The sequence below is a fragment of the Humulus lupulus genome, chromosome X (genome assembly GCF_963169125.1).
Source record: "Humulus lupulus chromosome X, drHumLupu1.1, whole genome shotgun sequence".
Taxonomy (NCBI): domain Eukaryota; kingdom Viridiplantae; phylum Streptophyta; class Magnoliopsida; order Rosales; family Cannabaceae; genus Humulus; species Humulus lupulus.
In genome coordinates this window covers 56,251,256-56,263,186 of record NC_084802.1, presented here as the reverse complement: position 1 = coordinate 56,263,186, position 11,931 = coordinate 56,251,256, and the positions used below count along the sequence as shown (strand labels likewise).

The window sequence follows — 11,931 nt, the reverse complement described above, 5'->3', positions numbered from 1 at the left end:
AAGATTTGGCTTGTATTTAGTTTTACTATTTACAAGATTTTGAACAAGGGCTGGCCAGTTAGATGGCTGGTCGCTTAAAAGTGTAAGAACAAATTTTGATCACTCGAACAGACACGAATTTTTTTCCATTTTTAACGAGAAATAAAAGGAATTGTGTGGAGCCAGTTATTCTTGCCAATTATTGTATTTACTACAAGTATTTTCTCTTTACGTGTGTTGTTTTGCTATATTATCATTGTTGTTTATAAGTATGCAAGTATTAATGTTCGAACAAGTATTAGTCAATGGAAAGTGACTGAGCACCTTAAACTCCTTGATCACTTAGGGGCATATAAGATACTAAGCGAGCAGAGCATATTATAAACATATGTAAACACACGAGAAAAATAAGGGAAAGCATACTACGACACTTAGAGTATTTTTCAAAAAAATTAATAGACTCTGTGAAATAATAAAGTGTTATACTAGGTTCATTCATACGAGCAAATGTTATAATAACAAATGTATTATCAAAACGAAATATCTTTACACCATGAGTAATTGCTGCTTAGATGTAATTAAAACTATTATAAATCTGTCTTAGGCAACGAATTGTCTTAACACCAGAAAAAGGTTGAGTCGATGTTTGGCCACTTTTTGCAGCTTGTCTATGGTGGAGCAAGAGGCGTTGGCCAGCATCTCGTTCACAGCAGGATCTCCCACTTACTTGATGGAACATTCAGGTTGAGAGGAGGGAGAAGGAGTTGTTGACCTGGTAGGAATAGGAGTCTCGATTGATCGAGGCTTCTTGCTCGGGGGTGCCCCGCTGGCACCACCGGCTTCTCTCTTGCTCAACTTCTTCGAACTGGTGGTTTTGCCTCCTGAGGTGTAGATGTCGAAAGCATTGTTCGCCTGCATGACTGAGAAAGCGGTGAACAAAATTAGTTAAAGTGTCTCAAGAATTTATAAAGATCGACGAGGAAAAACTCTAAGCATTATACCCAAACTAAAGATATTGGTCGCTACTTTATCTAAGTTATTACTACTACACACATTATCCTCCTCGAAGAAATCTGGGTTAAAGCTACTCGTTGGAAAATAAAGTTGCCATTCCTGTCGAACGTGGTAATAGGAATGGGCAACATATATAAAAGAGTTGAAAAATCCATACCATTTTCTTCCTCGGACGAGTCATATACCCGACCAGAGTGATCGGGTAGTTTTTGTTTTCCCTTCCCATGGGAGGGAAGAATGGATTCTGATCGAGGAGTGGAGACTGGTTCCTTGATAGTGACCCCTATCATCGGTCAACACCTAGGAAGTTAAGAAACATCCTGTGGTTGGGAGGCATCATCAGCACCTTCTCCTGTGGCACTCCCAGCAATTGTTTCCTTCACCTCTTGGTGGGGCTCCAAAAGGCCGACCAGCCTTAGATTGTTTTCAGTGACCAGCTCCTTGACACTCTTTTCTATAGAGTTCATGCTGGAGAGGGAAACGACCCTCTCTACCATGCCTTGAGTAGGCTCTAGTCGGAACTGTGGGCCTATATTCAACAGAGTAAACTAAGACAAAAAAAAAAAAAATGACCAGAAGTTTGAACAAATTCGAGAAGAAAAATTACCTCCCCAAGTAAAGGACAGGTTGTCCACTACAAGATCGGTTGTGAGGAAATACTCTTGGAAGTATTTGCCCACATTAGATTTTTAGGTTATGTCGATCAGGAATGTGCAGGAAGACTTTTGATGGCAAAAATGAAAAAACCCTTTGTTATTTTGGTTAGGGTTGGATTTTAAATCGAACAAGAAATTGATTTCGTGGGGAGTGGATACAGGCTTTTTTTGTGGTGGTAAAGAATATAGAGTGTCGATAACACTATACCCATTCGGCGTAATTTGGAATAAAGAAATGTCAAAATAATTCACCACTCCTTGGAAAAAAATCGTGTAGAGGCAAAGTAGGCCCTGCCTCAATGTGATACCTCGACCAGACACTATAAGCGCCTTTGGGCACGTTTTCCCTCTGGTCAGGGGTTGGCTTGAATAATGTAATCCGAGGGAGGCTGTATTTCTTGGGATATTTGTCCACCATCCTTCTCGATATACTAGGAGGGGCGACGTACCAGGGTATGTCCTTTTTTGCGAGCTCTTTTACAAGGGTGCGAGAAATGAGATTCTTGCGAGGTTGCTTAATTGTTGCATGTCGTTTAGTAGTGGAAGGACCCTCAGTATTAGTCGCATGCTGGACAATGTGAGGATCAAGGATCTTTTTTCTCCATTGAGCAACGTGTTTCACTCATGCCATGGAGGGGTTTGAAATGGGATGGTTGGTTGATGGTATTAGTTGTGTTGTATTTTGTGGAATAGGCAAACTAAGCGATTCAAAGTCTTCGAACAGCAAGTTTAGAAGCTCTTCATCTATTGGCCTCTCACCTCCCCAGGGATCGTGCATTAATATCTGAGAAGAATAAGAAGTGAGAATCTACAACCAATAGAGAAAGAAAAACAAAAAGGAAAGGATAACACTACTCATGGATAAAAGTTAGGCTTTTATCCGACCAGCAGTGCAGCGTCCCAAATTTGCTAATAAGGCTTAGGGCCTAGATTAGCATGATGGGAGGGCAATAATTGATTTAATTATGCTAATATGTGAATTTAATGATTATATGATTAGCAATGCATGTGTAGGTAAATTAAATATGCATGTGGGCACATTTGATTTTAAGGGCACATCTGTAATTTTAGCCCGTTGAGGGCATAAATGTGATATATGTGTGTATTGTGATTAATACCATGAAGGTGTGGTGATATATTTGTGATGTACGATCCGAGACGGTCCTAGAAAGAAGTTTAGCTAAATAGTCACAACGGAGTTGAATACCCAACTCAAGAGAAGCCTAGGGATATTTTGGGAATACAATATATGTTTGGGAATTACCGGGTAACAGATAGTAATTTAGCAATTATTTGGGCATGCCGGGATTAAAATGGGGATTAATAGGAACACTCAAGGATTTAGCGGTATGTGACAATTGACGGAATTTCCCTTGGTGGCACAATAGGTTTAAGATTGACTTAAGGGTATTTTGGACTTTTTGGCTAAGGGATAGACTTAAGAATTTGGGCAGCTAGAACTCTAGAATCACTTGGAAGAAAACAGGAATTTTCAGCCCTCTCACTCTCACATTCGGCTCTCTCTCCCTCTCTATGATGCTTGGAGATTTTTTATGGAACTTGGAGGATTCTAGACTAAGAAATTGGAGGATTTGACTTGCTAAGCTTAAGGATTAGCTCAAGGTTGAGGATATCTCTAAGGTAAGGGTTTAATTTGAGTTGTTTTCTGCTTAATTCTGCTGAGAATTGGAAGTTGCATGTGAGCTAAAATTTGGTTTGATTTTGACTATTTGGAAAGGTTATGAGGTTGTTTATGGGATGGTTAGGATGCTTAGGTTGTATAGATAGGAGATATAGAATCAATTCTGGGTTTAAAGGATGTTTTGGGTGTGAATTGTTGATTTAGGCTCAGGGGAAAACATGAGAAAATGGTGGATTTCTGGGTTTCTGGGGCCCGAGCCGCGGCCCTGTTCTTCAGGTGTCGCGGCCCATGTGTTCGAAGAGGCTGGAGGAGCCTCTGGGTTTGCCTAGGCATCGCGGCGTAGGCGAGGCGCGCCGCGGCCCGCGTCCTTCTGCAGAGAGAGCTCTGCTCTCTAACCTGTAGGTGCGCCACGACCCTAGAGGGCATACCGCGACCCAAAATGAAAAAAAATATGCAAAATGGAGGTTTTTAGCTCGGGAACGCGAATGTTAAGGCTCGGGAAGGATTCTACTACCCGGTTTAGTAGAATCCAAGGTCTTGGAGGCTAGATAAATATTCCGAAGTTATTTATTGGTTTAGGACATGATGGATGGTTATTATGAATGCGTTGTGACTAGGTTTTCAACAAGGCTCGGATTAGGGGACTGTGCTCAGGATCGCATTGGCTTATCAGCTTGGGACACAGGTAAGAAAATTGTTGTACCAATAGAGCAAGGCATAACCCTATTTTTTGGGTTTCAGGGCGCGACCCTATTGTTTATGCTTAATATATGTGTGGATACCTGTGATTATTATGCTATGTTATGCATGTTTGTGAGCGAACGGCGAAGGCCAGGGTTATTTTGGGAAATGCACTGTAATGAAATGCTTTGTCACTTAGGTCGACCGTAATTATATTTTTGAGTGGTAATATATTTTCTAAATCGTATTTTGGGATCCCAACTGTATAACTTTTTATGATTTCAATGAATGTCCAAATCTGTATAATTAATGTGGTTAAACGAGTTTTATTTCAATTTAGTCACACGTTTAACCTAAAACCTCGATTAGCAAGCTAATGGCACATTTTTAACACACATAGTAACGACTCTAAGGAAGTAGGGCATTGCAAGCAGCATCTAAGTAAAAACACAAAAACCCTGCGAGCATGTTGGAAAAAACAGATCAAAAAGTGAAAATGAAGAAAAACTTTTCAACTTCAAAAATAGAGGAAAGTTTTTTCCAAAATACTAAAATCAAAATTTCACTTCGATTTTGGACCCAAAACTCGTGCTAATAAACCCAAATACCTCTCTTAAACATAGTTATATGCAATAAAACTACCTAAAATGCCTATTTCATCCTAGAATTCCTGTGTATTTTTTGCCTAAACCTAATCATATTCAAGAACCCACCAAGAACATCAAAAAACAGTTACAAAAACAGAAGAATCACAACCAAAAATGTAGGGAAATTGCTACAAAATCCAAATGACTTGTTCGAATACTTATTTGAAGTGAAGATTTTTGAAGAAATCGCAAGAAGATTGCTAGAAATTGCTCATAAAGCTTCAGATTACACTGAGAAACGCTTGAAGGTTTTTGGGAGATTTTTTAGAGTTCTTGAAGAGAGAGAAAATTTGGGTAAAATGAAAAGCAGTGAGGAGACCTTTATTTATACTAATCGAGGTATTACTGACAAGTAATGATGAAAGTAGGGTTTTGAGGTATGGGAAACTGCAATAACCGTCAAATCATTCTTAAAAAATCGAAACTGTCATAATTACTTACCTTTTCGATAGCTTGAAGGTTTTTGGGAGATTTTTTAGAGTCTTGAAGAGAGAGAAAATTTGGGTAAAATGAAAAGCAGTGAGGACCCCTTTATTTATACTAATCGGGGTATTATTGACAAGTAATTATGAAAGTAGGGTTTTGAGGTATGGGAAACTACAATAACCGTCAAATCATTCTTAGAAAATCAAAAATGTCATAATTACTTACCTTTTCGAGAAAATAAGTACTGTTGGATGTGATAGGTCAGCAGATTACTGATCGAGTAAGTTTATTAAATGATGTTCGCATAAAAATAAACTTGGGGGGAAAATGTTTCCCTAAATATTAGCATGATGATGTGGCACATTAAAAATGCATGTGAACAGCATGTGACCGATCATTAGCAAAGGGCTGGACGACCTACGACCAAGTTATCACAAGAAACTCTGTTGCTCGATAGACATAAGGAATATGTTGAGTATCAGGAAAAGAATATGGACGACAACATGCGACCAGAGATGCTCGTTTAACCGAGACAAACACTCAAATGCAGTTATAAGTTAGATATTTCAAGGATATTTGCTAATTAAATGTAAATAGTATTATTTAAATTATTATTTATGCTTGTAACGCAAGTTAAGGACGACCATAGCCCATATGTACATCCATGAGCCTATAAATAGGACTCATAGGATTTATTTATTTGATACGCTATCATTTGTACTCAGAGAGAACTAAGGTGTTTATATACACAATTTTTGTATCCATCTTCGGAGCTTGTGAGACTCAGTGAACCCTAGTTCGCTGATAGTAGGTTTTGGAGTCTTTGCATTAATAAAAACACTAAGTGGACGTAGGTCATTACCAATCATCAGGGTCGAACCACTATAAAATCTTGGTGTCATTTGTCTTATTTTGGTTCTACTCATACTTTTCACATCGTTTTCGTAACTCCGTGTCGTTGACCAAATCGAGGGTCAACAACATGCTTAGCCGAAATCTAGCATCAATATAAGCCCATCAAGACTACAAATATTAATACACAAACATACACCATAGACATGCCTTCTCTAAACAACAGACAACATTTCAAAACCATAAACAAGAATAACAATAAATCAACATCATAATAGCAAAATGGCTAGGACTCTCCATTACCTACTTGGTAGTGTTCAAGAACACACTAGCTATGGTCAATCCTTTTTTATACCTAGCATTTTCGAAACCCAAAACACAACCTCTTAGAAAAATAAGAAGAGAAGACATAGGCTAAATGATTCAAAGCACAATACAATACACTTACTTAGGGTTTTTTTGAAACCTTCTCCATTTATCTTCTTCCTTTCTTTTTTTTTTCTCTTTCTTTCCTCTAGGTTTTTGGCAGCCACCATTGGGAGCTCTCAAGCTCTATTTTTTTTCTTTATAAAAGCCCTAGTGGTCGACCCCTATGCTAATGGGATAAAGGGAAAGTCCAAATTTTGAATTCCCTTGATTTTTGTCTTGAAATTAAATTGGGATAATAGTGACAAATCAAAGGGATATGTCTTCTACTCTCCCACACGCCTCCCTTCTCTTCTCTCTCTCTCTTACCTTATTTTATTCACAGAATGGGCTTATGAAATCCCAAGTTAAATATTAGATTATAATAATAATAATAATAATAATAAGAGGAAAATAGAAAAAATTACTTTAAATATAGTATGAAACTGTATACATAGTTATATCTATTTATTCATAGATAATAAAAGCAAATCAGCTTATTTCTATTTGTATTTGTGTGCAAATACACTCCAAACTTGTATTAAAATAAGAAAGCAAAGAAAAAAATTACCAATCTAAAAATTGTAACTAATGTGACATGTTAATTTGTAACCGATTATCACCCTACAAAACTGTAACCAATTAGTGTCATATTTGTAACTGGTTACCCATTTAAAAAAATTGTAAAATATTAATCGATTGAGATAAAAATATTTATGTAAAATCCTATCTTTGTAACCAGTTACCACTTCCTCAGATTTACATCGGTAACCACTTACAATATTTCTCATTTTGAGAATAGTAACCAGTTACAAGTATGGAAAAGGAAAAAAAATCACAAACTTGGAACCAGTGACAACATTTCTCAGTTTGAGAATGGTAACTAGTTACAAGTCTAGAACCAAATGGAAAAGAAAAATATCACGGACATAGAACTAGTTACAACTCTCAATCATGAAATAGTTGTAACCAGTTTCAAACATGGCACAATCACTTATTGTAGTTTTTAGAGATATTTTGTTACTATTTACAATTTTTAGAGTTGTAACCCGTTACAAATATGGCACAATAATTGGTTACAATTTTTAGATTGCCTTTGGTACTTATAACAATTTTAGAGTTGTAACCAGTTACAATCATGGCATAACTAGTTCTAGTTTTTAGAGTGGCTTTGTAATTGAATATAATTTTTAGAGTCGTAACCGGTTACAAACATAACATAGTAACCGGTTCCAATGTTTAGAGTGCGTTTGTAACTGATTACAATTTCTAGAGTCGTAACCAAATACAAACATAACATAGTAATTGGTTCCAATGATTAGAGTGGTTTTGTAACTGATTACAATATTAAGAGTTGTAACTAGTTACAACATTTCCAAGTTTAACCTGTTACAAATTGCAACCAATAGAAGAAAAAAAAGTTTTCATAGACTTGTAATAGGTTACATCTCTCAAACAAATAAAGTTATACTACTATTTTTATTGAAACTGGTTACTGTGACAGGATTTTGAAATTTCAAAAGAAAAAAAATTCAAATCAAACTCAATCCAAAAATTAATTATTAGTCTCAATTATTTTATTGGAAATGTATATTGAGTAATACAAATGTTGGATAGCATAAAATAAATCAAATTTGTAAATGACTTATGAACCCTACTCTATCAGAAATTTTCTCTTGAAAATATACTTTATATATAAAAGCATTGCGGTGACCTTGAAATTTTTAGATTGCCTTTGTATCTTATTATAATTTTTAGAGTTGTAACCAATTACAAACATGGCATAGTAACTGGTTCTAATTTTTAGAATGTCTTTGTAATTTATTACAATTTTTAGAGTTGTAACTAGTCACAAACATAACATAATAACTGGTTCCAATGTTTAGAGTGAGTTTGTAACTGATTACAATTTCTAGAGACGTAACCAGTTACAAACATAACATAGTAATTGGTTCCAATGATTAGAGTGGTTTTGTAACTGATTACAATATTAAGTGTTGTAACCAGTTACAACATTTCCAAATTTAACTAGTTTCAAACTGCAACGTAGAAAACAAAAAAAATTCATAGACTTGTAACAGGTTACATCTCTATAATTAAAAAAAAAAAAATTGTACGACTATTTTTATTGTGAGAAGATTTCGAAATTTCAAAAAGAAAAAAAAAATCAAATCAAATTCAACCCAAAATTTAATTATTAGTCCCAATTATTTTATTAGTAATGTAGATTGAGTAGTACTAATGTTGGGTAACATAAAATATATCAAAATTGTAAATAACCTATGAACCCTACTCAATAAGAAACTTTCTCATGAAAATATACTTTTGGAAATTTCTTTGGTAGGACCTTCAAAAAGAGCCCTACCGGTAGGGCTCTTTTGTGTTCTCAACTTGTGAACAGTTTTCGGCGCGATTTTTTTTTATGGCTGTGTATATTGTAATTATTTAGAGCATCCTGCAAATTTTCAGAAAATTCCAAATAATTTATAGTGCCGAAAACTAAGTTCAAACGTGTTATTTTCCACGCGCATAGAAAAAATTAGTTACGCGTGCAACAACCTATTTTTATACTAGTTTTCGGCATTGTAAATTATTCGAAATTTTCTAAAAATTTGCAGGATGCTCTAAATAACTACAATATACATGGTCATAAAAAAAATCGCACCAAAAACTATTCACGGATTGATAACACAAAAGAGCCCTACCGGTAGGGCTCTTTTTGAAGTCCCTACCATAGAATTATCCCTTTACTTTAAATATAAAATCATTGTGGTGACCTTGCTCATAAATATATATTTGTTACTTTTTTTATTTCTCTCTAAAATCTTCTCGGCTGCTTTATCTTTTGACTTGTTTGAAAAAAAATTGGTAAAAAAATACAGTTCCTTCATCCAGATAATTCTTAGCTAAATAGCTTCCAAAATTTAAACATTTGACACATTAATTTCTTTTAAATATACATTAATAGTCTTACATTTAACAAGAGTGAAAAAAGAATATTTTTCCTTTTTACCTGCCTCCATATTTTATTTTCTTGAGTAAAGAAGTTGTTTGGACTATATTTTGCTTCACTTTATGTGGATATGGATATGCTTAAAGTAAAAAAAAAATATTAATGTGACTAAATTATATTATTATTTTAAATTATGAGTGCTCTCATTTATTTATGGACATAATAAAAAAAATATAAAAATCTATGTAGATTTATATATATATCGTGTATAGTTATATATGGGTGTATGCATAAAGAAAAAAAAAGTTACTTATATAAGAAAAAAAAAATTGTAGAGTCTACTTTTATAAATATATATATATATATATTTAAATGAGTCATGTCATTTTTTAACTATTCAGGTTTAATATTTTTTGTTTTTAAATTTATAGTTGATACATATGAGAATATAGATTTTTCTAAACCTTATTTGTGAAAAAAAGTCATAAAGTATGTTTTTTTTAAAATAATTCAAGTAAAAGTTAGACATATCATAATGTCATATTTTTATATATAACTATTAAATTCCCATATTTTTAAAAAGATCCCAAAAAGAAAATAGTTCCTTTGGACTGGACAATTTTATCAAGTTTTATGTGTTAATACAGGGCACCAAACATACCCATTACAAACTTAATTGTCTATAATGATAAAAATTGAACTAAGTGTATGATCTCAAACCCAAAAATGATAATTTAATTTACCAATTCATTATTATCAACAGATGATATGTATTTTTATATTAAAAGTGTAATAAACTCTAAAAATGTACTACATTATGTAAATTAATTTCCTTTATAAATGTTTTGTTATTATATAGTTTACAAATTTGGTGCACATAACAAATGATAACACTAAGGTTCGAGATTTTAAATTTACACCTCACCCTAGAGGATTTTTCGTGAAAGTTTCAAGAGAAATGCTAAGAGGCACTAGTGGAGTCCAACACCACAAGGAGATTGCGTATCGTTATTGGTGTAATTCAATATCGAATCTCACATATTTAAATTTAATAAGTATTATGGAATATCGCTAATCAATTATGAAGTATCACCTAGTGTGTTGTTGGGCACCTTAAGGTATCAAATAGCAACACTTAAGTTTTAATGAAAAATCATATAGACAAAGGAATAATAATAATAATTAATTAAGCATGCATAATTAAGTAATTATTAAACAATAAAACATAATTTAATGATCTTACATCCTCTCATACATATATAGATCTCCTTGCTTATTGATTACTCCATAACATGTATAACATAAAGACAAATTAATTATTGCATAGATTTAAAACACACATGCAATCACTCACTAGTATTCAAATAAAGATTATTTTGAATAATAGTGTGCTTTATTTTATATATATTACATGATAAATAATATCTCTTAGGTAGTGAGAGAAAAATTAATTAATATTAATAAATATATTTCAAGGGCACTTGAGCTTGTTTCCATGGGTTCGGAGGCGAGCATAGCATGGACAGACATCCTTATGGCCGTAAGTGCCCGGAGGAACGCAGTGGCATCTCACGCAACAAGCTTTGCAAGCTCTCTTGCATCTCTTCTTCTTTGACGCCTTCTTGCATCTCTTCGAGCATGCAAGATTGCAATCTCCAATCCATAAACAAAGACAGATCGACTCAGAATTTTTTTTTTTTTAATAATTAATAACCATATATCATACATTTGTATTGCTCTTTTTGAAATTTGGAGAGATTGCCCTTTTCTTTTTCATCTTTCTTTTGGAAAAAAAAAAAGATATTTCTACATTTCAATATATAAATAAATATATTGTAGTCACTTTAAAGTTGGGAGGTAATTAAAACTACTACTAATTTATATTTACATTTATATATATTCACACACGTATAAATCAAAGCCTTTATATTTATATATTCACACACAAGGACGTACGGCATAACAACATACTGATTTTTGGAATATGTTTTTTGTGGATAGCTACCACAGTACTACTTCCTTCATCAACCTGAAACCAATGAGATGCATATCCAATAAAAAAAAAAGATATATATATATACATATAAGTGAGAGTGTCCATATGGATATGGTTAATTAATTTATCACTTTCAGTCTCAATTAATTAAAGTTGATGTATAAATTTATATTTATATTATTACAAAAAGAAAAAAATTGGACTAAGGTAAACTTGTAGAATTGGTGGGACATACTTGAGAAAAAAGTACTTATTGTTTAATTGTTTATATATTTTAAACTGTATATATGTTCTTAATTAATAATTTAGATAGAAACTTACAGTACGGCTAAGAGAATTTCCAGCATTGATATTGATCGACGAAGCCTCTGCCAAAGCCTGTCAAAAAAAACGTTCATTTCAAAGTGAACACATATATATATATATATATAGCTTCATATCTATCTAATTAGTGTGTAGATATATATATATGTGTGTGTGTGGAATATATAAATACATATATTTATATAATGTGCTTAGTACTTACGGTACCTGAGTCAAAAGAAGAGTGGCTAGAATGAAAACCAAGAAGAGCTTCATAATATGTTGTACTTGATAATACTTCTAGGGATAAGGCTGTAGTAGTTCTGGTTGCAATATATTGAGGCCAAAGATATGGCTCTTATATATTCTCATTTTTT

General features: G+C 33.5%; 1 protein-coding gene across 1 annotated transcript; it reads right to left on the bottom strand.

Annotated features, from left to right (window-relative positions):
- Positions 1-10,463: 10,463 nt before the first annotated feature.
- LOC133804329 (cypmaclein) lies at positions 10,464-11,931 on the bottom strand. The gene is made up of 4 exons (XM_062242498.1): positions 11,783-11,931; positions 11,573-11,629; positions 11,227-11,284; positions 10,464-10,908 (listed from the first exon to the last, which is right to left on the bottom strand). Exons 1-4 carry the CDS (start codon positions 11,828-11,830, stop codon positions 10,727-10,729), a joined length of 345 nt encoding a protein of 114 aa, XP_062098482.1. The 5' UTR covers positions 11,831-11,931; the 3' UTR covers positions 10,464-10,726.